Source organism: Bubalus bubalis, chromosome 9, assembly GCF_019923935.1.
Source record: "Bubalus bubalis isolate 160015118507 breed Murrah chromosome 9, NDDB_SH_1, whole genome shotgun sequence".
Lineage (NCBI taxonomy): Eukaryota > Metazoa > Chordata > Mammalia > Artiodactyla > Bovidae > Bubalus > Bubalus bubalis.
This window is the reverse complement of record NC_059165.1, coordinates 20,393,366-20,417,124: the sequence shown is the minus strand read 5'-3', so window position 1 is coordinate 20,417,124 and position 23,759 is coordinate 20,393,366. Positions and strand designations below refer to the sequence as shown.

The window sequence follows — 23,759 nt, the reverse complement described above, 5'->3', positions numbered from 1 at the left end:
TACTTTACTAGCGTGTGAAATGAGTGCAATTGTATGGTAGTTTGAACATCCTTTGGCATTGACTTTCTTTGGGATTGGAATGAAAACTGACCTTTTCCAGTCCTGTGGCCACTACTGAGTTTTCCAAATTTGCTGGCGTATTGAGGTGCAGCACTTTCACAGCATCATCTTTCAGGATTTGAAATAGCTCAAGTGGAATCCCATCACCTCCACTAGCTTTGTTCATAGTGATGCTTCCTAAGGCCCACTTGACTTCACATTCCAGGATGTCTGGCTCTAGGTCAGTGATCACAGCATCGTGATCATCTGGGTCGTGAAGATCTTTTTTGTACAGTTCTTCTGTGTATTCTTGCCACCTCTTCTTAATATCTTCTGCTTCTGTTAGGTCCATACCCTTTCTGTCCTTTATTGAGCCCATCTTTGCATTAAGTAGTTTCTTACGCTATACAGTAAATCCTTGTTGTTTATTTTATATATGGTGTATATATCTGTTTTCCCATACTCCTAATTTATTCTTACGCCCTTTCCCCTTGGGTAACCATAAGCGTTCTGTGTCTTTGAGTCTATTTCTGGCTTGTTTTTCTTCCCAGCTCCACACAGCTTGTGGAATCTTAGTTCCTTGACCAGGGATTGAATCTGGGTCTATGGCAGTAAAAGCCTGATTCTTAACCACTGGACAACCAGGGAGTTTCCTGTTTCTATTTTATAAATAAGTTTATTTGTTTTATTTTTTAGATTCCACATATGAGTGATAACATATGATATTTATCTTTCTCTGACTTGCTTCACTTAGTATGATAATCTCTAGGTCTATCCATGTTGCAAATGGCAGTATTTCATTCTTTTTTATGGCTAATATTCCATTGTCTGTGTATGTACAACATCACCTGAAGCAGTGGGCCTAGTGTAACAATGGAATGTCCTGTTGAAAACTCAGCCAAAGTACCAGCTCAGGGACAACATCTTGAAGGGTTGGGTGCTGTCCTCCAGGATCGAGTATGTGTACCTAGTGGCTGAAAACTATTTCTGTGTCTCCAGAGATTAGACACATGAGCACAGGAAGAAGAGGTAGCAGTGGGACTGAATCTCCATCACCTCCTGCTCCCATGTTTTAGGCTCCACTGGATTAGAAGTTCTGGTTGCACCTGGAGATAGAATATGTCCATCAGGAAACAGACTACAGGCTGTTTCTGAACAACTATATGGTCATTTTGGACTTCTTCTGCTAGTGGATGAACAGGCAAATCTTGTCTCCCATGAGGCATTAGGGCTGTTGATGCTCAGTGAAACTCAGCGGGTTTACTGGAACAACAACTGGTGTTTCCGTGCTCCTTGATAACTGACTGTTGCCTGTTAGCAGACAAATTTCAAGTCTGTTTTCTTCAGCTCTCATGTTAGCACCAAAATAGCTGTATTTAATGTTGATCAGAGGTGCTTAAGATTGATATGAAAAATTTAAAAATGACATTATATATTAAGATTTATAGTTTGAGCTTTGTTCAGTTTTAGTTCTTTTTTTTAATGAGTTATGTATTTGATACTATAAAAATAGAATTGGGAGAACAAGAATATGAAGACTTAGGATATTCCAATATCCTACTCCACGTAATTGCTAAACATTATCTTAAAAGTGAAGTGAAGTGAAGTCGCTCAGTCATGTCCGACTCTTGGTGACCCCATGGACTGTAGCCTACCAGGCTCCTCCGTCCCTGGGATTCTCCAGGCAGGAATACTGGAGTGGGTTGCCATTTCCTTCCCCAGGAGATCTTCCCAACCCAGGGATCAAACCTGGGTCTCCCGTATTGCAGGCAGACGCTTTACCATCTGAGCCACCATGGAAGTAAAAAAAATGCACACACATGTATGTAAACACACATATATGTATTTATGTCAGAAATAGCAAAAATATATTAATCATGGTATCAGTGCCCTCCTGTACCTGACTGTTGTCTCCCCACCAGGAATTTGTCAAGGTTCTCCCCACTGGATACTTTGTATCACCTCCAAATGATTTCACCAAATACTCTTGATTATTTCTTATGTTTATGCCTAAAAAGTTCTCCCTGATGTCATGTTCCACTCTCTACCCTTAACTTCAGTGCTGAACTCATCATAAAATCATGAGTTTGTTTTCCTCTTTAGACTTACCTACAAAAAGGAGTGTGCTTAAAAAAAAAAAAAAAAAAAAAAAAAAACTAGCACAGTGCCAGACCTGAGAGGTTTCAATGAATGAATTACATGGTATAGCTAATTATTGCTGTTTTGCATTTATTTATCCTTTGAAAGGAATGAACCGAGAAACCAATGATAGTAAATACTTTTTAGCAATCAGAGATATATCTGGAAGAATATAGAGGCCTCCTTACAGATGTAGAAAGTTATAGAACAAAGTTTATAGTGAAAGAACTTCATGAATGCATTTGTAATTTTATCACTGATTTGAATCGGTGTACACTTACAAAGAGTTTTCGTTCAATTTCAGATTGCAGAGGAGGGATCCACCATTTCATGTGTAGTGGAGCGGACCAGAGGAGCCCTGGATTATGTGCATGTTTTTTACACTATCTCACAGATCGAATCGGATGGTGTTAATTACCTTGTTGATGATTTTGCTAATGCTAGCGGGAGTATCACGTTCCTTCCTTGGCAGAGATCAGAGGTAAACCCTACCTTCTTTCTTTGAAAACCTCTTGGGAAGCTTCTCCTTATCCATTTGTTGTGTAATTTATTTTTAGCGTCCTGCTTTTTAAGCAATTTAGAATATTTAGGTGATTAGGTATATCTCATGGTCTAAAATATTTTGTATTTATTTCTGCAAAAGAAACATTAAGAATGTTGAATAATGTGTGTTATAGTTTTGTCACTGTTTAGTCGCCAAGTTGAGTCTGACTTGTGATTCCGTTGACTGTAGCCCACACACTCCTCTGTCCAAAGGATTTCGCAGGCAAGAATACTGGAGTGGGTTTCCTGCATTTCCTTCTCCAGGGGATCTTCCTGACCCAGGATCAAACCTGCCTCTCCTGCATTGGCACTCTTTACCACTGAGCCACCAGTTATAGTTTTACCTATTGTTTAATCTACACAATAAAAATGGTATAGCATTGAAGGTTTATCATTACATGTTTTTTGTTATTACCAGTACAGTGAGAAACTGCAAAATTCTTAATACTTAAAAATTCAATACTATTAAGAATTCTGTCCGCCAGCCAAGAGGAATTCTTTTAACTGTAATCTCATTTTATTTTTAAATTTGGAAAAAGAGGTAATTTTTCTTTGTTTTGAAAGTAAAAGATCACCAGTTTTACCAAAAACTTGCTGTGAACCAGAGTCTGATTTCTGAATGTATACTTCAGAAATAAGTGACACTTCTTATAAGTGAAATCAAAATGAGACCTTCTCCTGTATCAAAAATTTTCTCACGTTCTTTTAGTCTTGTATGTTGGAATATTCGTATCAGCATAATTTTTCATTAGAAATATAGATAGCTTATAGGTCATCAGTGATAAATAGCATAAATATTTAAGACTTGGAAATGTAATCTTTGAAGAAATTTTTAAGGGACTTAGGCGTTGACTGGATGAAAAAGTTAAAATTAGGGCAAACTTGAAATATTCTTAAGATTTAAAGAGTTAAAGCTCAAGAAGAATGGCCAAATATCAATACTTTGGGGAAAGAAGGAAAAATGTTAAAAGTTCCCCAAAAGCAGTCTGAGGAGAGAGCAATGATAAATATTTTTACTGATATTCGATAAAATGAGGACTATGAGGACACTAGTAAGTTTTCATGAGGCTGAAATAATTCAATTTAAAGGACTATTATTGGATTTTTTTTTTCATTTCTCTCCTGGATTTGAAATACTCAAATCAATTAATAGCAGTATGTGGTGATTTTTTAATGTTCCTCCTTGGAAAACAGAGTTGATCCTCGAATTTTTCTACTGGAAAATTGACCAACTATGAAATAAAGGTGTAACTGGGAACCACTGTTTTATAAAGTGGGTTCACATATATTTTGGAAGAGATAAGAGTTAATAAATAAGATTTTGGTTAGGTAAATAGTCATATATGCTGCTGTCAAGATTTATTTAAAGTAATTTTTTCAATCATTTTAAAAGTTCTTTGAAAAGTAAATTGACCTTTACAGCAACAGTAATAGCACTGAATAAAGGTGTCGGTTTATGGCACCATGCCTGCTGAATCTACAGCAGCCTCTCAGTCTTACCACGCCAGAGACTGGATCCTGGGGTGTCTGCTGATGCTCTATGACTGTGCTTTTTAGCACAGACAGCAGTAGTTTTGCTGTTGTTTTCTAGATATCTAAGGGAGTGTATTTAATTAAGTATACTTAAATTGCATCCAGAAATCTAGCTGCCAGAGAGTCTAAAAGTGTGTGTGTTTGCCTCAATGCAAGAACTTGAAATGTGTTTTTCAAGTGTTTTTAAATGGTCTATTAGTTATGAAATCAATTTAGTGAGTTATGATCAAGATTTAAAAAATAGAATAGAAAGTAGAGGGTGTAGGATAATAAAGGGAAACACTGTTTTATATACTGAGTCACTGTATGAAATACACTTATAACTTGATATGGTCTTCAGTTTGAAACTCATTTCACTAAAATGAGCCGTTACTTTGATATCACTTTCAACACTTGAAAAACACTATTAATTGCTTCATTTTTAATGGACAGCTTGATGTTTTGGTGTTGCTTTTCATAGCAACATTTTTCAGCTTGCTTTCTGGGGGGCGAGATGTGTTAAATCTTAAGTCTACTTTTTGTTTTCTCTAGCTCAAGAACAATGACAATATTTGAGTAGAAGTGTGAGTTTTATGCTTCTCCTCTGAGCATGTTGGCCATTCCATATATTACTTTATTAATGAAAATTCTGATCAAAATGAACATCGAAACCAAATTCAGATTCTATCTTGGGCCTAGTGGTAGAAAAACTACATTAGAAAAAAGGCTCTCCAAATGATTTTAGGCCCAATGACTAGTGTTTGAATCTTGCATTTGGAGTTACAGTCTGTTTTCAGATGGTTGTCACCTTCCTTTCTCGAAGAAACCAGGAAATCATACGTCATTCCTTCCTGTCCCTCCCTCCCTTTGCTGAGTCTTTAAGATCTGGGTCTTTGGTCCCCAGAACAAATCTCAAGTCCATCTCTTTTTCTCATCTCCTTTGTCCCTGCACTAGTTTAGAACCTCACTGTTTCTGGTCCGTCACCTCCTAGCTCAGCCCTTTGCACCCTTTCTGGCTCTGTCCGCTCTGTTTACGTGCTGCCTTGGTACTGATTCTAAAACGTGGTTCTCATTTTGTCTGTCTCCTGCTTATGATTCTTCAGTTTTGCTTTACTCTGTATGGAATTAAGTTCATTTTTCTGATACCCTGACAGGTCCCTATATTCTTGACCTCTGTTTATCCATCCAGTCTTCCCTCCCACTCCAGCCTTAGTGTCTAATTGTAGTTCCCCAGATATCTTATTCTTTCATGCTCTTGTTTCTTTTACTTGCCCTTCCCCATAATTACTTAACAACTACAACCAATCCATTACGACTTGCTTCAAATCTGTCTATTGTAAAACCTTTACTAGATAGAGGCTTCCCTGGTGGCTCAGGGGAAAAGAATCCACCTACAATACAGGAAATGCAATGCAGGGTAGAGCTGATTGTTTTGTTCTCAGTTTATTTTGTACATAACTCTATGACATTTTTACATTGCATTTTAAATATTTTTCCACAGGTCTCCCTCCTACAGAAGACTCTAAGTCTCGGGACTAGAAATTGCCCATTGTAGGTGTCAACATGCTTGTTCAGTTAATAGAAGAGAGAGGAATCATTTTTTCACTTTTAATTTTGACTTACATTTTGCAGAGCATGGCTGAGTTATTGCTATTTCTTTTCCAAATGTGTTTTGGGCAGTTTGTGTATGCCAGACTTCTAGGGTCTACTGTAAATCTGTTTTCTAGCATGCTACCTCTAGGTATGTCAGACTTTCCTTAGGCAGTAACTAGACATGTTGCCCTTTTCTACAATCCTACCACATCCTAACAGATAATGTGCAGTTCCTTGAGTAGTAATTCTATACCCTGAGGTTGGTAATACTGCTGTCTTTGGTACAAAGAATATATGATACGGGTATATCACTATATCACATATGCTGTGATACTAATATGTAACTAGGATATTTTTATACAGAAAATACTGCTGTTCAGTACCCATTATTGATTAGAGAGTTAATTTCTCAGATCTCTCTCTCTCTCTCTCTCTCTCTCTCTCTCTCTCTCTCTCTCTGTTTTAATGTGTAAGTTTTTGTAGAAATCTCTTATGTCAGAAAGTAACTTCAGCTGGCTGCTTTATTTTCTTCTGGTTGAGTGGTAAGTAATTTCTACTTGCATCATTGCTTAGTGCCTCTGGATTTTTGTATTTAAAGGTCCTGAATATTTATGTCCTTGATGATGATATTCCCGAGCTTAATGAGTATTTCCGTGTGACCTTGGTTTCTGCGATTCCTGGAGATGGGAAAATAGGTTCGACTCCCACCAGTGGTGCAAGCATAGACCCTGAAAAGGAAACGACAGACATCACCATCAAAGCGAGTGATCATCCATATGGTAACCAAGCCCTTGTGCAAGAGCAGTCTTCCCTTCTCTGGGTATACTTGCTCTTGTTAAGAGTTGAAGGGACTCTTGCAAATGATTGAAGTCGACCTTCTTTGGGTCTCGAACCTAAGCTCTTGAACTTCTAAGCTGCCATTTTGAGGGATGGTGTGTATAAAATACAAGAACCAATTTCTAAAGTTTAAAAATATATTTTATAAAGTATATGCAGGATTATTTTAAGTGAAAATCAAAATATTTTTATTCATGGCTATCAAAAGTTTTAGTTTTAAAAATTATCCTACTGTGATATGTTAACACCTGATTGAAGTACTTTGTAATTTATGTTTTATTAGACTTCAAGAAGTAGAGTTATCACTGTCTGTATTAATTTCTTTTGATCTTATGCTGAAAAGTGATAATTTTCTTAGTTGGGTAACAGATGTCTTATAGTAAGTTGAGACTGTTTTCTGCACTGAAAAGTAGTATTTCTTTTGTAGGAAAGCATCCAATAAAAAATCTGTGTAGAAAACGTGGGAAGTTCTTCAACTCATTTTCATACTTAAATTTTCAAAAAACTGAATTGCAAGTCCTTTGGGGTGCCATTAATTTTGTTTTGCTATATGTTTAAGGATGAATTCTAGAGACAAATATGAGTAAATATGCGATAATATATATTGTAAAACTCCATCACTGTTCTTTTTATTGACATTTCCTTTTAAAAAAGTTTCTTTGGATAGAGACAAGGAAAATTGTCATTTTAGTTTTTAATATCCTGAAAGCTTCCTACCATATTCTGTGTCAAAAGCACGTTAATCAAATCGTCACTGAGGTCTTTTCTAAAGGAGAGCCCTCTGAATTTTCTCCTGGTGGTCAAAATAATTGTGTAAGATTGTTTCAAGTGCATATGCAATTCTTCCACAGATAACTGGGGCAAATATGCCCTGCTTCTCTTTGTATCTGCCAGGCTTGCTACAGTTCTCCGCTGGGCCGCCTCCGCAGCCTGAGGACACAATGACCCTGCCTGCCCGCGGTGTTCCCCACGTCACCGTGCGGGAGGAAGATGGAGAAGTTACGTTGCTGGTCATCCGTGCACAAGGGCTCCTGGGGAGGGTCATGGCAGAATACAAAACAGTGTCACTGACAGCATTCAGTCCTGCCGACTACCAGGTAAATCCCTTAATCCTTTTGAAGCAGTACATACACTTGGAGAACAGACGCAGTTCCCTTCGAGGACTGCAAGGGGCTTGGCACTGTACGTGCAATTTATTAAACAAGGAAAAGAAGCATTGATGGTTTGAGATTTATGTGAAGCCTTTAAATTTATGGGAATTTAAAGTATTTCCGTCCCCCAAGGTCTGACACTTAAATAGCTATCCTATTGATTTCTCTTGTCCCTTTTATCTGTCGTAGTCTTCATTGTATTATTTTAGTCTTCTAGGTTTTAATCATATGTATTTAAAAATTATGTTTTGTACACATTTTAAATCCCCTTGTCTGTGTCTGTCGAACACAACCAAAATTGTAAAGAAATTATATGTCAGTGTCATTTCAATTTTAATTTTTTTCTCCAAGTGAGAACCTGTGTGGTACTGGCAAAAAAAAAAGAAAAACAGTTTGGAAACTGCTTTTAAACTGAGCTTCTAAACGTGTGCCCTTAACGGAGACTCAGTCTTTCCTGACCTCAGTTTCCTTATTAGTAAGAGAGAGAAATTATCTGTTGGACAGGTCACCCTGAGGATTGATGGCAGTTTTAAGTGTCATGTACTGTATGTGGCATATGTATAGTAACCCTGAATAACTTATGTAGTCTTATTATCACCACCTCTCATATTAAGTGAATGCTCATAATTTCTTTTTGGCTGTACTTCTCAGGAAGTATTTTATATCCTTCAACATTTGTTTTCCCAAAGAATCTTTTTCTTTAAATTTAATGTTAATTATCTTAATTTTCCTTTTATTCCTAATAAGAGCTGTACAAGGGTGTAGTATTCAGTAATTTGTGCATACTTTTTCTCCCAAATTCCAGAAAACTTGGCTAAGTGAATTCAATTAATTTCAGCTGTGTTGCAGTTGGCAGAGTTTTCTGATTTGTTTTATTGGGCAAGTTATATTTCTCTTGCCATGACATTTATTTCATCTTTAGCTAGTTTGGTATGAAATACCTTCCATGGGGCATCTCAACTCAGCTTAGTACTATCTTCTCTGCATTCTCTTAAAGAAATACTTTAGTCTTATACTGATGTTCTTTTAAAAGTTTTTTTTTAGCTTTATTGAGGTATAGTTGACAAATAAAATGATATATATTTAAGATTTACAACTTGATATTTTGATATCCATATACAGAATTACCACAGTCAAGCTAATTAACATATCCATCTCCTCACGTAGATAATGTTTTCTTTCCCTTCCTTTCTTCCCTCCTTTCTCACTTTCTTTCAGAAAGTTTAAGATCTACCGTCTTAGCAGATTTCAGGTGTACAGTATAGTATTGCTCCAGAACTTATTCACCTTGCATTACTGAAACTTTGGAAGTATCCTTTGGTAGACATCTCCTTGTTTTCCCCTTCCCCCAGTTCCTGGCAAGCACATTTCTAGGCTGGTCTCTGCTTCTGTGAGTTTGACTATTTTAGATTCCATGTATTAGTGAGGTCATGAAGTATTTGTCTTTCTGTGTCTGGCTTATTTTACCTAGCATAATGTTCTCTAGGTTCATCCCTGTTGTGTATATGGCAGAATTTACTTCTTTTTCTTGTCTGTGCCACTTGGCATGTGGGATCTTAGGTCCCCAACCAGAGATGGAACCCACGCCCCCTCCCTGGAAGGTGGATTCTTAATCACTGGACCACCAGGGAAGACCCCTTCTTTCCTTAAGGCTGAATAATATTCTGTTCTGTCTATTTATGTATCTATATAATTTTCTTTTTTCATCTGCTGACAGACATTTAGGTTGTATATCTTGGCTGCTGTGAATAATGCTTCAGTGAACATGGAAATATAGCTGTCTCCTCAAAATAGTAAATTTATATCCTTTAGTGAATTTATATCCAGTGAATATATATCCTGGACATATATCCAGGAGTGTATTGCTGGATCATATGACAGTTCTATTTTTAGTTTTTTGAGAAACCTCCATACTGTTTTACACTGTGGTTGTACCAATTTACATTTCCACCAGTAGCATATGAGGATTCCCTTTTCTCCACATCCTTGACAACATTTGTTATATTTGCTGTGTTTGATGTCAGCCATTCTGACAGGTGTGAGGTGATATCTCATTGTAGTTTTGATTTGCATTTCCCTGATGATTGGCGATGTTGAGCATCTTTTCATGTGCTTGTCCATCTACAGTCCTCTTGAGAAAAACATCTGTTCAGTTCTTCAGCCCATTTTTTAATTGAGTTGATTTTTTTAATGTTGAGTTGTCTGAATTGTATATATATGTTACATATTAATCTGTTATTTGTCATATTATTTGGAAAAAAGTTTCTCGTATTTGATAGGTTGTATTTTCATTCTGTGGATAGTTTTCTTTGCTGTGCAAAAGCTTGGAAGTGTTATTAGTTTTGACTTGTTTACTTTTGCGTTCATTGGTTTTTGTGTCTGTTTTTGTGCCAGTACCATCCTGTTTTGATTACTGTAGCTTTCTAGTATAGTCTGAAGTCAGGGAGTGTGATTTCTTCGGCTCTGTCCTTCCCAAGATTGTTTTGGCTATTTGAGGTCTTTTGTGTTTCAGACAAATTCTAAAATTATTTGTTGAACAAAAGGACTGAGAGTAGGCATCCTTGTCTTGTTTCTTATCTTAGAGGAAATGCTTTCTGCTTTCCTCCATTGAGTATGCTGTTAGTTGTGGATTTGACATATATGGCCATCTTTAATCTCCAGTTGGATTATCATTTTTTTTAATAATTAAAACAAAATGAAAAAATATGTTCGTATCCTCCATGACTGTCAGAAAGTTAATACCTTTGGAGACCTTTCTGAGAGTTTTCAGGCTATGAGCTGCTGAATGAATGTTGTGTTAGCAGGCATGAAAACAATATGAATCTTGTACATCTCCATTAGAACTCCTAGATGATCAGGTCCCTTGTCAATTAGCAGTGATATTTTGAAAGGGATTTTTTTTTTTCTGAGAAGTAGCTCTCCACAGTAGGCTTAAATATTTAGTAAATTGTGTTGTTAACAGATGAGCTGTCATCCCGGCTTTAGCGTTCCATTTATAGAGCACAGGTATAGTAGGTTTAGCATCATTCTCGGATTTTGGGAATGGTAAATGGGCATTTGCTTCAGCTTAAAGTTACCAGCTGCATTAGCCCTTAATAAGAAAGTTAGTCTGTCTTTTGAAGCTTTGAATCTTGCCACTGACTTCTTTCTAGTTGTGAAGGTCCTCGATGGTGTTTTCTTCCAATATAAGGTTGTTTGATTTACATCGAAAGACTCTTTAGTTTAGCCACCTTCATTATCTTAGCTAGAGCTCCTGGATAACTTGCTGCAGCTTCTGCATCAGCACTTGCAGTTTCACCTTGTACCTCTGTGTTGCGGAGTTGGCATCTTTCTGTCAACCTTATGAACTAACCTCTGATAGCTTCAGACCTTTTTTCTGCAGCTTTCTCACCTCCCTCGGCCTTTATGGAATTGAAGACAGTTAGGGCCGTTTGTGGATCAGGGTTTGGTTTAAGAGAAGTTGTGACTTGCTTGATCTATCTAGACCACTAAACCTTTCTCCATATCATCAATAGGCTGTTTTGTTTTCTTATCATTTATGTGTTCACTGAAGTAGCACTTTTAATTTCCTTCAAGAACTTTTCCTTTGCATTTAAAACTTAGCTAACTATCTGGCTGAAGGGGTATGGGTTTTGGCCTATCTCAGCTTTTGACATGCCTTTCTCATTAAGCTTAATGATCATCTCTAACTTTTGATTTAAAGTGAGAGACATGTGACTCTTTCTGTCACTTGAACACTTAGAAGTCATTGTAGGGTTACGTATTAGCCTAGTTGCAATATTGTTGTATCTGAGGAAATAGGAGGCCCCAGGAGGGAGCAAGATGGGGGTATGGCTTGTCAGTGGAGCAGTCAGAGCACACGTAATATGTATTAAATTAGCTGTTTTCTGGAAGAAACACAAACTGGAATCAAGATTGCCCGGAAAAATATCAATAACCTCAGATATGCAGATGACACCACCCTTATGGCAGAAAGTGAAGAGGAACTCAAAAGCCTCTTGATGAAAGTGAAAGAGAAGAGTGAAAAAGTGACTTAAAGCTCAACATTCAGAAAACGAAGGTCATGGCATCCGGTCCCACCACTTCATGGCAAATAGATGGGGAAACAGTGGAAACAGTGTCAGACTTTGTTTTTCTGGGCTCCAAAATCACTGCAGATGGTGACTGCAGCCATGAAATTAAAAGACGCTTGCTCCTTGGAAGGAAAGTTATGACCAACCTAGATAGCATGTTCAAAAGCAGAGACATTACTTTGGCAACAAAGGTTCGTCTAGTTAAGGCTATGCTTTTTCCTGTGGTCATGTATGGATGTGAGAGTTGGACTGTGAAGAAGGCTGAGCGCCAAAGAATTGATGCTTTTGAACTGTGGTGTTGGAGAAGACTCTTGAGAGTCCCTTGGACTGCAAGGAGCTCCAACCAGTCCATTCTGAAGGAGATCAGCCCTGGGATTTCTTTGGAAGGAATGATGCTAAAGCTGAAACTCCATTACTTTGGCCACCTCATGTGAAGAGTTGACTCATTGGAAAAGACTCTGATGCTGGGAGCGATTGGGGGCAGGAAGAGAAGGGGACGACAGAAGATGAGATGGCTGGATGGCATCACTGACTCGATGGACGTGAGTCTCAGTGAACTCTGGGAGTTGGTGATGGACAGGGAGGCCTGGCGTCCTGCAGTTCATGGGGTCGCAAAGAGTCGGACACGACTGAGCGACTGATCTGATCTGATGGGTGTCTTTCCCTATGCCTCCAAACAATTATAATAGTAACATCAAAGCTCACAGATAACAATAGCAAATATAACAATTATGACAAAATTTGAACTATGGCAAAAATTACCAGAATGTGACACAGAGACATGAAGTGAGCAAACACTATTGGAACAAATGGTACCAAATAAACTTGTTCTGTGCAGGGTTGCCACACACTGTTAATTTGTTAAAAAAAAAGAAAAAGAAAAACACCCAAAAACAGTGTCTGCAAAATATAATAAAGTGAAGTGGAATAAAATAAGGTCTGCCAGTAGAACTTTGGGAGTTGGAAATGTATACATGACATTCAGTTCAGTCACTCAGTTGTCTCCGACTCTTTGCGACCCCATGAATCGCAGCACGCCAGGCCTCCCCGTCCATCACCAACTCCCGGAGTTCACTCAAACTCAAGTCTGTCGAGTTGGTGATGCCATCCAGCCATCTCATCCTCTGTCATCCCCTTTTCCTCCTGTCCCCAACAAGCTTAGAATATGGTATAACCTTGTCTAGAGATATCTGACAAGAGAATCTGATGAAGAATAGCTTTTTCAGGTCCTAGGAGAAGGTTAAAATTGCAAAGAACACAAGAATGAGCCAAAAAGGTAGGAAAAACAGAAAGTGTGATATCATGGAATACCAGAGAGTGAGGGAGTGGCCAATTGTGTAAGATATTGCTAGGGTTAAATGATATGGTTTCCTAAGACAGTCAAATGTTATGTCTGTTGTTAAGACTTGTAGAATTACTCCTCTGATAACTGGACACTAGCCAAAGGTACTTTTTTTTCCTTGAGCCGACGATACGTCTTTTATAGCCATTGTTTTCTATCCTGTGCTTTACTCTCTTTCTGGAATATTTTCATAGAGATAGAGATATGTCTTGACTATTTTTGAGTCCTAAGCATCCTAAATGATGTCATGTGCATGCTATGTGTTTGAAGGTATTGTAAAAAAATTAATAAATGAGTGATTAAGTGGATTGGTACTTGGGTTCCTCAGTTTAGTTTTAGGATCATTAGTTGTTCCATAGGATGAAATATAGCTGTCCACAAAACCTAACCACAGAAAAATTTAAACATCTTTAAAATGTATTCTCATGACTTGAGGGGAAAATGCTTATATTAGGTAATGGGAGAAAAAAGGACCTTAAGACTTCAAGATTCTTTATCTTTCTCTTAGTTATGAATTTTTTTAATGGGAAATCTATATTATGAATTTCATTTGAGAGTATAATCAAAGAACAATTAATACCCAGTGGATCAATATTTATTATTGCTAGGGGAAATTTTTGGAATGAAAATGCCATCATTATTATTATTATACCCTAGTATTCTTGCCTGGAGAATCCCAGGGACCGGGGAGCCTGTTTGGGCTGCCATCTGTGGGGTCGCACAGAGTCGGACACGACTGAAGCGACTTAGCAGTAGCAGCAGTAGCAGTATTTATATTACTCAAAGATGTAAACTGAATAGTTCTCAGTATACTTAATCAAAGGAATTTCATATATCTCATTGAATTAATTTTTTAAGGAATTTGTGGATGTTACCTGTACAGATTTATTTGCCTTAATAGTTTTTTGATGAATAGGCAAGTAAGAGAAATAAAAATCCATCTACTTTATTTAGTTTGAGAGTATTTATTTAGAATTTACATTAATCACTGTTCATAGCCACTTAAATGTTTTCAATTTTATATTTATCTTCTTCTGTTTCAGTATTTATAACAATCTGGGACATAGTAAACGTTCTCATCTTATACATTCATACACAAAATAATTATAATCTAATGAACAAACCTTTTATTTATATTTCAGAGTGTTGCTGGTACCTTAGAATTTCAACCAGGAGAAAGATTTAAGTACATTTCTGTAAATATCACTGATAATTCTATTCCTGAATTGGAGAAATCCTTTAAAGTTGAGTTGTTAAACTTGGAAGGAGGAGGTAAGAATGGTGACTCAAAAATTTCAAATGTTTACTTGTTCACTCACCATGATAGTGGATTAAGTAAATAAGTTACTTTTGAATTAACCTATTGTGCTGGTTTTCCCTCTTTCATTATCCTTTGGTCTTTTCCTAACGTAGATGTGCTTTTGCAGTGAAATAATTTAATTATACTGAATCATCAAATTATAGTTATCATTCATAGTAGGTGCCTCTAAAATCATCTCTCCTTCTTCCTTATTTCAGTTTTCACAGTAGCTCCTTTAGCTATATCCAGTTGTAGAATAGGTCAAAATTAATCCCCTTAGGAAACCTGTTATGAAGTAATTATCAATAAAGCAGGTTAACAATATTCTCATTTCTAATATGCTGAAAACTCTGATTTATCACAGACTTTTTGGAGTCAAATATCCATTTTGTGGCAAAACTCCTCTGTATTGAAGAGAGGCTGTTTATAGTCTTTATTTATCCCAGATAAACTGTATATGTTTCTTTGCAGAAGTATCTCTGTGTTTGATTATCAGGTGCTGCTGGGGGTTTATAGAATACATGAGATGTGTACGTTATTATCTTTATAAGTGTAAGAATTTGTATTCATCAGATCTGTCTCTTCCCTTACAAAGCTGGTATTATTATCTTGTTATTATTTTTATGTTTTGATGAAGAAAGTCATAGTACTGAATAAGCCATCCAAGGGGGAGAAATTGGGTAGGACAGAAAGGGGGAGAAATTGGGTAGGACAGAAATACTAAGATTGTCTTTTAGTATTAATGAGACTTTGGGGTAAGTATGACAGAATTTCCCCATGTTTTCCTTCCCTATTCTCCCAAAGCCCAGGTGAAACCAAAGGAGAGGACAAGTCAGGGAAATGATTAAATAGCACCACAGCTTGGCGGACTACATAAAACAGCGAGAGTAAGCTGGACACCCTGCTGGGCTGGTGTCATGTAACAGTAGCAGCTTTGCTTGTCTCAAAGAGACAAGTCCTCCCGTTTCCAGATTGTTATTTTCATGAAAGGACTTCATTAATCAGAAGTCACTGTGAAGTATTTGAAAAGTTGTTCTTTGTATTACTTATAGCGAAAACTACTTGGGTAATAGAGAAAATGTCAGTGAGCCTTACATAATATTGATTGATAAGGAACATCAGATTTTCTTTAGAAATTCTATTTGTGATCATAGTGTTTACTTGTGATTTTATAGAGGATCTTCCTTCTATATCTCTAGAATATATATCGTTGTATATTATTGGGCATGGGTACTCATTTGAAAACCAGTCTTGCACTGTCCTAAGTTGGCAGTACTGCCAGAGAATCTGATCCTCCCAGCCTGCCTTGAGTGGGGATTGGAGGTAGAGGAACTTAGATGCTGGCCTCCATTCCTCGAGTCATAGCTGGACTGCCTAAGAGGTGAAATAGCTTGTAGAACTAAGCTTTTGTGGGGATCAAAGGAGAAATCCTTATTCCACACTGTTTTGCCTGTAAGACCCATTCTACATATGACAGCCACCCGAGTAGGTGTTCTATGCTAGTCAGGATACATTGGGATTAAATTTCGCCCCTCTTCCTTGTAACCTGTGGTTAATATGAAAGCAGAGCCATGCACTGGATATTCCCTGAAATCCGTTGACTGTTTCAGGTTTTGGGTGTCATCAGTCCTCATGTCTGGGTTATCCAAGTCCCGGGGAGGGGAAGCCCGGAAGAGCAGGGCAGACTTTAGCCTCACATGTCAATCAGGGATATCGTAGAAGCACATAGTGTGGATGTCATCTTGCTCCTCTTATTCCTTTTCCACCGCTGCCCTTCCTGCCTTCTTTATTTGCAAATACTTGGTAAAATAATGGTTGGCTTCTGAGATGTAGTGGAAGTAAAGTTAGAACCAGTCTTCATATATTGCCAAGGTCCCTCATTTTCTAAGGTATCATTTATTTGGTTTTTAAAGCAGTTCTGTGTAAAAGGCAGCAGGCACCTTTTATAGGTGAGAAAAGTGAGGTGCCAAGGGCTTTCGTGACTGGCTGAAGGTTTTACAGCTGGTGTCTGTCACAGCCAGGGCTGAAGCCGAGGTTTCTAGATCACTTGTCTAGGTGCCGAAATGTGAGAACTTAAGCGTGTGGCTAGAGGGAAATGTTAGATGCATTTCCCCAGTTTTTGAATTAGTTGTTGTAAGTGGGCTTTTCTGGTGGCTCAGATGGTAAAGAATCCGCCTGCAACGTAGAAGACCCAGGTTTGATCCCTGGAGAAGGGAATGGCTACCCACTCCAGTACTGTTGCCTGGAGAATCCTATGGACAGAGGAGCCTGGTGGGCTATACTCCATGGGATTGCAAAAAGTCAGACCTGACTGAGTGACTAATACACATAGTGTTGTAAGTGGGAAGGTGACTGTCACAGGTTTATAGGACTAAGTATAGGCTGATATATACACACAGATATTTAAAAATATTTGTATAAATGATGAAAACAATTTACACTGCTACAAAGTGAAAATTTAAAGATAAAACTAGTTAAATTGGCAGAAATGGGAAATGCCAGTTGCAACCTATGTGGAATATTTTCCTGAAGCTATGAATGAAAGTTTTATAACTTGGTAGCTTGACTAATATTATACCATTACCACCTAATCTGTTTTATTTGAAAGAATGCATGTCTAGTATTACTGAAGTTTCCTCTTTGCTGGATATGTTTTAAGAACTCTCAATTTTCTCATCGTGTCAATGTGTGTTGTGTGGGTCGTGACTCCGTGTTTCTCCTCGAGAAGTGACTGAACTCTTTAGGGTTGAGGGCAGCGGTAGTGGTGATGGGGACATGGAATTCTTCCTTCCAGCTAATCACAGACGTGGTAAGCCGCTATTCCGAGGCCCTTTACTATTCTGCATTTTAACTTTTCTTTTTAGAGACAACAATACTAACCATTTATCTATATCCGCTATATGCAGGTCCTTTATATAGTTTGTCTCATTAGGCAGCACAACTTTATCAAGTATTATTTACTCCATGCTGTTATAAGTCAGCTGGAAAGTGATCAAGTCAAAATCAAATCCTATCTGCCTCTGAAACTCAGACTCTCCTCCTCTCTTTGTGAACCTAATGAAGTTTCCTGATTCTAATTATAACATAAATTTTGCTTGGTACCATGTACAAAAGTGATTATTGGAAAAGCTTTTACATAGCTTTGAATACCTAAAAAAGAGATAAATAGAATATTTATATTTTCATGTAAAATGTGTCGTACTGATTTTCTTTACGACAGCAAGTGAGTCATTTTATGCTGCATTTAATCAAACACATGGGAAAGAGAAAGTAAGAAAATGGGAGAATAAATTGCCAATTTATTGAAGGAAATATTGAAAAGAGGATGTCTTTTGAATTAGATGTGTATATAAATATGATTCAGCTTTTTCACCTCAAATATTTTTTCATATAAAGAGACAATGCATAGACTATCTGTTTTTCGTCAGGAGGGACTCTTGCTAACCCTCAAAAAGATTCCTTTTGAAGAATGCACAAAACATTCCTTTTTCACAATGTCAGGTTTTATATTTTAGTTTCAGAAGTTGTTACCACCCCTCTCATTCCTGACTTCTGTCAATGTCTCCTGTAACTTCTATATTTAATTACTGTCCTAATTTTGGGATTCCTTATTGTCTTGTCCACATATTTAATGTTCAACATAAAAGCTGAACATACTTCCTAGGACAAAAGTACTTCTTTGTTTAGATTTTGGCATCTTTTTAGTTATAGGACTGGACTTTGAGACCAGGAAAGATAGATCTATTATATCGTAATATGATGAAAATAGGAGTAGAATTACTGCACATTTGGAAGCCAAGAATCTGTGCAGTCAGGTTGGTGAAAATCATAGAAAAACTACTGTTTTATAAATGTAGGAGTCATTTTGGCTCATGTTCTTCCAAGGTCAGCAAAGGTCGTGAGAGACTTTCCTCCTATGCTCTGTGTGGAAGAATGTTCTCTTTCATAGAGAAGAAAAAGAAAAACAAGTTTTCCTTGTTCATCTTCAAGTGCTTATACAGCACTTGTATGTCACGTTAGAGCCCAAACAGAGGAAGGTCAGAAAAGCACGAATATTGTGGCAGCCGTTTCTGTCTGCCTTTCTTTCTGAAGCAAATTAGAACATACTCAGTGAATGGTACCACTCTTTTCAAAAAGTTGTTCCTTGCTTTTCCCTTTGGTTTGTAAATTACTGATTAACATTTTCTTCTGTTTGTTGGAACTTATTCATGCAGCCAGTCTAGGAGTGGCTTCCCAAATTCTAGTGACTATAGCAGCCTCTGACCATGCTCATGGTGTATTTGAATTTAGCCCTGAGTCACTCGTTGTCAGCGGAACAGAACCAGAAGATGGATACAGCACTGTTGTATTCAATGTGCGTACATTCTTTCCTCCAGTCCTAGACGTTTTCTGTTTTTTTTAAAAACACTGTTTTATTGTATATTAAGGTATACTTTGTTAATTTTTTCTATGTAAGTGGGGGGGTACTGAATCTAGTGGCACAGACAATTCAAATTGATAATTAAACAGTGATTTGTCTTTTGCTTTGTATTTCATTTTGCATGCATTGTGATTCTGAGGATTCCTGACTCTTTAAGAAATATCTATTAATATAAAAATATAGTTTTCTATCTTAATTCAGATGGGCTGTGGCAACAAACATCTTCAAATTCTAATTGACTTACTACAACAAAGATCTGTTTTTCACTCATGTTTTATGTCCCATCTGAAGTTGGCTGTCATCAATCACTTAGGACTGAGGGTTGCAAAGGCTGTAACTCAACAGATACTTCTGTCTCCACTGACTAGGGAGACGTGATTGGGGGAAACTGCACACTGGCTTTTCAGCTTCTTTCTGGAGGTCATTCACAGCATTTCCATTTAACTTCTTTGGTCAAAGCATGTCGCATGACAACACGAAAGTAATTGGGTAGAGAAATATAATCCTGGCTTGTATCTTTCCCAAAAGGAAAGAAAATGCAAAACATTTGTGAATAGCAATAATAATACCATCTCCATGTGGTCTCGGTGTGTATATGTGTTTCTACTCTACATTCATCCAGTAGAAATTAAGGCTTCTATTGTTAGATAATTTAGAGGAGCCAGAAGCTTGCTCAGTGTCCTCAGATTTTATTCAAAGGATGAAGAAAGATCACTCAAAATATATCTGTTCTGTATTCTTATGGCAGATCTGCAGTAAACTGTTGTGGAATAAATTAAACAGCTTTAGAAAGGATAACTAATTACTCAAGAAAGAAAAGAAAAAGGATTCAGGGAAAGCACCAAGTTTATAAAGAAATTTTTTAATAAAAATTCCTGTCTCTGAATCAGCATTCTTATTTTAAGTATAAAAATTACTTTTAGTTGGGACTTAACTTGAAGTCTGGCTTTCCTGGTGACTCAGACAGTACAGAATCTGCCTGCAATGCAGGAGACCCGGGTTTGATCCCTGGGTTGGGAAGATCTCCTGGAGAAGGAAATGGCAACCCACTGCAGTATTCTCGCCTGGGGAATTCCATGGACAGAGGAGCCTGGCGGGCTACAATCCATGAGGTTGCAAAGAGTAGGATAAGACTGAGCGACTAACACTACAGTAACTTGAAGTGATTTTTTTTAAAAAGATTTTTCATTCTTTTTAACATACTACTGACAAAAGCATTTCTTGCTTCTTAAATATGTAAATATATACCATTGGGTTGAGTACATTTTTTGGTGAATTTTTGTTTTCCATAGTACATTGAAATTAAATATAATTTGTTTTAAAAAATGAGTATTATGGCTAACTTTTCAGAAAAATTATCAGTCATCTATTCCTTACAATAAACTTTATACTGTCTTTGCAGGAAATGTAAACATTTTCATGAATGTACAATATAATATGCTGTTAATTGCATTTGCTTTATTACTGATATATGTTGTAGTTGCAGAAATGAAACAGCTGTGCTTTAGTTAGAATATAAGCATGTTCCTTCAATCTGTCATTTCATACAATAGTCGTTTTAAGTGGGACTCCCTGAGGGTCTTCAAAGATGGGTAGTGCATTGCCTTCAAGAATCTTATATTCTTCAGAACAGCTAATATAAAATAAAATTACAAATTAATACCCTGTTGTTTTGTATGTCCAAACCTCTAAGTTGATGGATTTAATGCCTGTTTTAACATATTTTAATATTAAATATTTTAAAGATTATGAGAAGTCATGGGGCTCTGTCTCGAGTGACTTTGCTTTGGAGCATAGACTCTGACCCTGATGGCGATCTGGCCTTCACCTCTGGCAATGTCACATTTGAGATTGGACAGAAGAGCGCCAACATCACAGTGGAAATATTGCCTGATGAAGATCCCGAACTGGATAAAGCATTCTCTGTGACCATCCTCAGCGTCTCCAGTGGCTCTCTAGGCGTTCATACTAATGCCACACTAATAGTTTTGGCTAGTGATGATCCTTACGGGGTCTTCATCTTTTCTGAGAAAAATAGACCTATTAAAGTGGAGGAAGCAACCCAGAACATCACGTTGTCAATAATAAGGTTAAAAGGCCTCTTGGGAAAAGTTAAAGTCACATATGCAACACTGGACGATATGGAAAAACCGCCTCATTTTCCACCTAATTTAGCCAGAGCAACTCAAGGGAAAGACTATTTACCAGCTTCTGGATTTGCTGTTTTTAGAGCCAATCAGAGTGAGGCAACAATAACTGTTTCAGTCTTGGATGATGATGAGCCAGAAAGGTCCGAGTCTTTGTTTGTTGAACTACTCAACTCTACTTTAACAGAGAAAGTGCAGAATCGCCCAAGTAAGTAGCCATTAGTGTGTTGTTTTTATTATTAGAGGTAAGAATTCTGAAACAAATTAAGAATTCGGTATAGTAAAAAATTCTGTAAAAATAGTAAGCTCTGACTTTGCTAGCATCCTCTTACAAGGGTTTATAAGGTAAATGGAAGTAGGACATGTGAAAATGTGCTGTCGTGTTTTAAAACTGTTACAGTCCCAGACTAAATTTTTAGAAATGCTTATGGAATCTGGTATGACTGATCTCTTATACTATTTGTACTAGATATTGTAGCTTCTGAAACCTTCTGAAATCAATCTGGGGTTCCAAGGACAGTCCTCGTAGCTAGATCCTGAGTCTCTTTCACCTTGATCCACCCTAGATGGTTCCTTAACCAACAGAGTCTCTTTGTATCTGTGGGAAGCAATACAAAGAGATGGTGGATCTGGCAACTGCATGAGGGAAGGGGGAAAGGGCTGTGTAGTAGTGAGAAGACCTGGAAATTTGGGGGTCATCCTGAGAGTTGAGATGAAGGCCCTGGTTGGGGATAAGAATGAGGAATGAGGAGTGAGTGATGACCTGTGTTGGGCAGAGGATCTGGTTCTGCAGCTTCTATTTGGACAGAACAGCCTCTCCCCCCGGGGTCATGGCTCAGTAGCTTTGGAGGGAGTGGGGGCTGCTATCACAGAGCCGATCTGAGCTGGGGGCTCACTGTAGCTTGTTCGTTAGCCACATCTCTCTCTGAAGACCTATGACTTTAGATAGGGGTTTTTATATAAAGAGAAGAATCTAGATTTCCTGGAATAAGGCACTAAGAAAAGGAAGCAAGATTGGTGATTTTAATTTAATATCAATTTAATGTCAGTTTTAGGATAACATTAGTAAGTATGATATTAAGTAGACATCTTTTAAAATATAATAAAACTATCTTAAGAAAATTGGAATGAAATCGTCGAAAGAGTTAAGATCTGCATGTTGACTGTGTTCTACCATATAGATGAAGGTTTCTTACAAGTATATTTTGTCGCCTTACTGGTACATTGTATAGTGAGCACCATTCTTGCCCACATTGTAATTGTAGTCCAGGACTGTAGAAGGAAATTTACTTTTTAAGGATAACTGCTATCATTAAATTTTTAGATTACAGTCAGGGTTCACATTCTTTCACAGTAACCTATCCCTTGTTTTCTTTGTGTGATTTAGCATCAGTTACCACAGCAATACATTGAAATAAAACCCAGTAAGTAGTCTTAGTAAGAATTATAAAAGGGCTTTCTAGGTGGTGCAGTGGTAAAGAATCCACCTGCCAATGCAGGAGACCTAGGAGATGCCAGGTGAATCCCTGGGTCAGGAAGATCCCCTGGAGGAGGAAATGGCAACCCACTCCAGTCAGTATTCTTGCCTGAAAAATTCCATGGACAGAGGATCCTGGTGGGCTACAGTCTCTGGGGTCACAGAGAGTTGGACACGACTGAGCGACTGACTACAAGAATTATATGGTATAGCCCACTTTTCAAGGAACTGGAGTTTATTAAGTGAGCTAGAAGTAAAACCAGGAAGAAGGATCGCATGTAGCAGTGGCTAGCTAGGAGCTGTGGATGCTGGTGTCAGATAACTTAGGTCCAAGTGTATCATAATAAATTGTTGCCCATAAGCTTTTAAAGCCCAAGTTTCCTTATCTGTAGTACAGACTTATTATGGAGATTAAATATGATAATACATGTGAAAATGAATATAGGGTCTGGCATATGGTAAGCATTAAATAAATGTGAACAATTATTAATAAAGTGGTATATGCAGGATATCACTGTGCTATGGGTTGGGAGAAACAGTCGACGTGTGTTTGTTTATGCTGGATATGTTCCTGGAACCGTGCAGCATACTTGGGGAAATTCAGACTCAGCATAAGCTATGAAGTGAAACAGTTAAAGAACAATTCAGTGCATTAGAAAGGAAACAGTAAATGTCATTTAAAATGAAGAAAAAGAATAATTCAGTGCAAACCTATGTGATATGGTCTCAATTTTAATAGGTAGAATCACACACTTTCAGGAGACAGTGTGAGAGGAGTGGTGACGAGCTGGCAGAGGGCAGGATGAACAGTCAGTGCAGGAAGGGTATCTACCTGGTTTGCTGAGGAATTGCAGATAGGGAGCTGGAGCTTGGACAGACCCTTACATGATGTCTCTAAAATGTGTCCAGCAGGTTCTAGTCTAATGCCTTAGCTGACTACCTCATCCGCTTTGCACCTCTGATTCCTTATCTGTGAGACATGGACAGTGTTACCCACCACACAGGAATGGTATGGGAATTAAATTACTGGATGCAAGGAAAGTGCTTGGAACAGTGCCTGTCAAATGGTGCACACGCATAAAATGTCGTCTGCTGCTGCAACCCTGGGTTACTGCTGTTTTCCCCCAATGTGCTGCTGCCAAGTCGCTTCAGTCGTGTCCGACTCTGTGCGACCCCATGGACTGCA

At 37.7% G+C, this 23,759-nt stretch overlaps 1 protein-coding gene across 5 annotated transcripts in view; it reads left to right on the top strand.

Annotated features, from left to right (window-relative positions):
- ADGRV1 (adhesion G protein-coupled receptor V1) overlaps positions 1-23,759 on the top strand; it is a 543,743-nt gene that overhangs the window by 83,416 nt on the left and 436,568 nt on the right. For all 5 annotated transcript variants that reach the window (XM_044947303.2, XM_025292226.3, XM_044947302.2 and 2 more), the window contains 7 exons: positions 2,483-2,659; positions 6,425-6,605; positions 7,558-7,760; positions 14,372-14,501; positions 17,258-17,338; positions 18,744-18,883; positions 20,695-21,304. In XM_044947303.2, the coding sequence (XP_044803238.2) occupies positions 2,483-2,659; positions 6,425-6,605; positions 7,558-7,760; positions 14,372-14,501; positions 17,258-17,338; positions 18,744-18,883; positions 20,695-21,304 (1,522 nt within the window). The remainder of the gene's footprint in view (positions 1-2,482; positions 2,660-6,424; positions 6,606-7,557; positions 7,761-14,371; positions 14,502-17,257; positions 17,339-18,743; positions 18,884-20,694; positions 21,305-23,759) is intronic.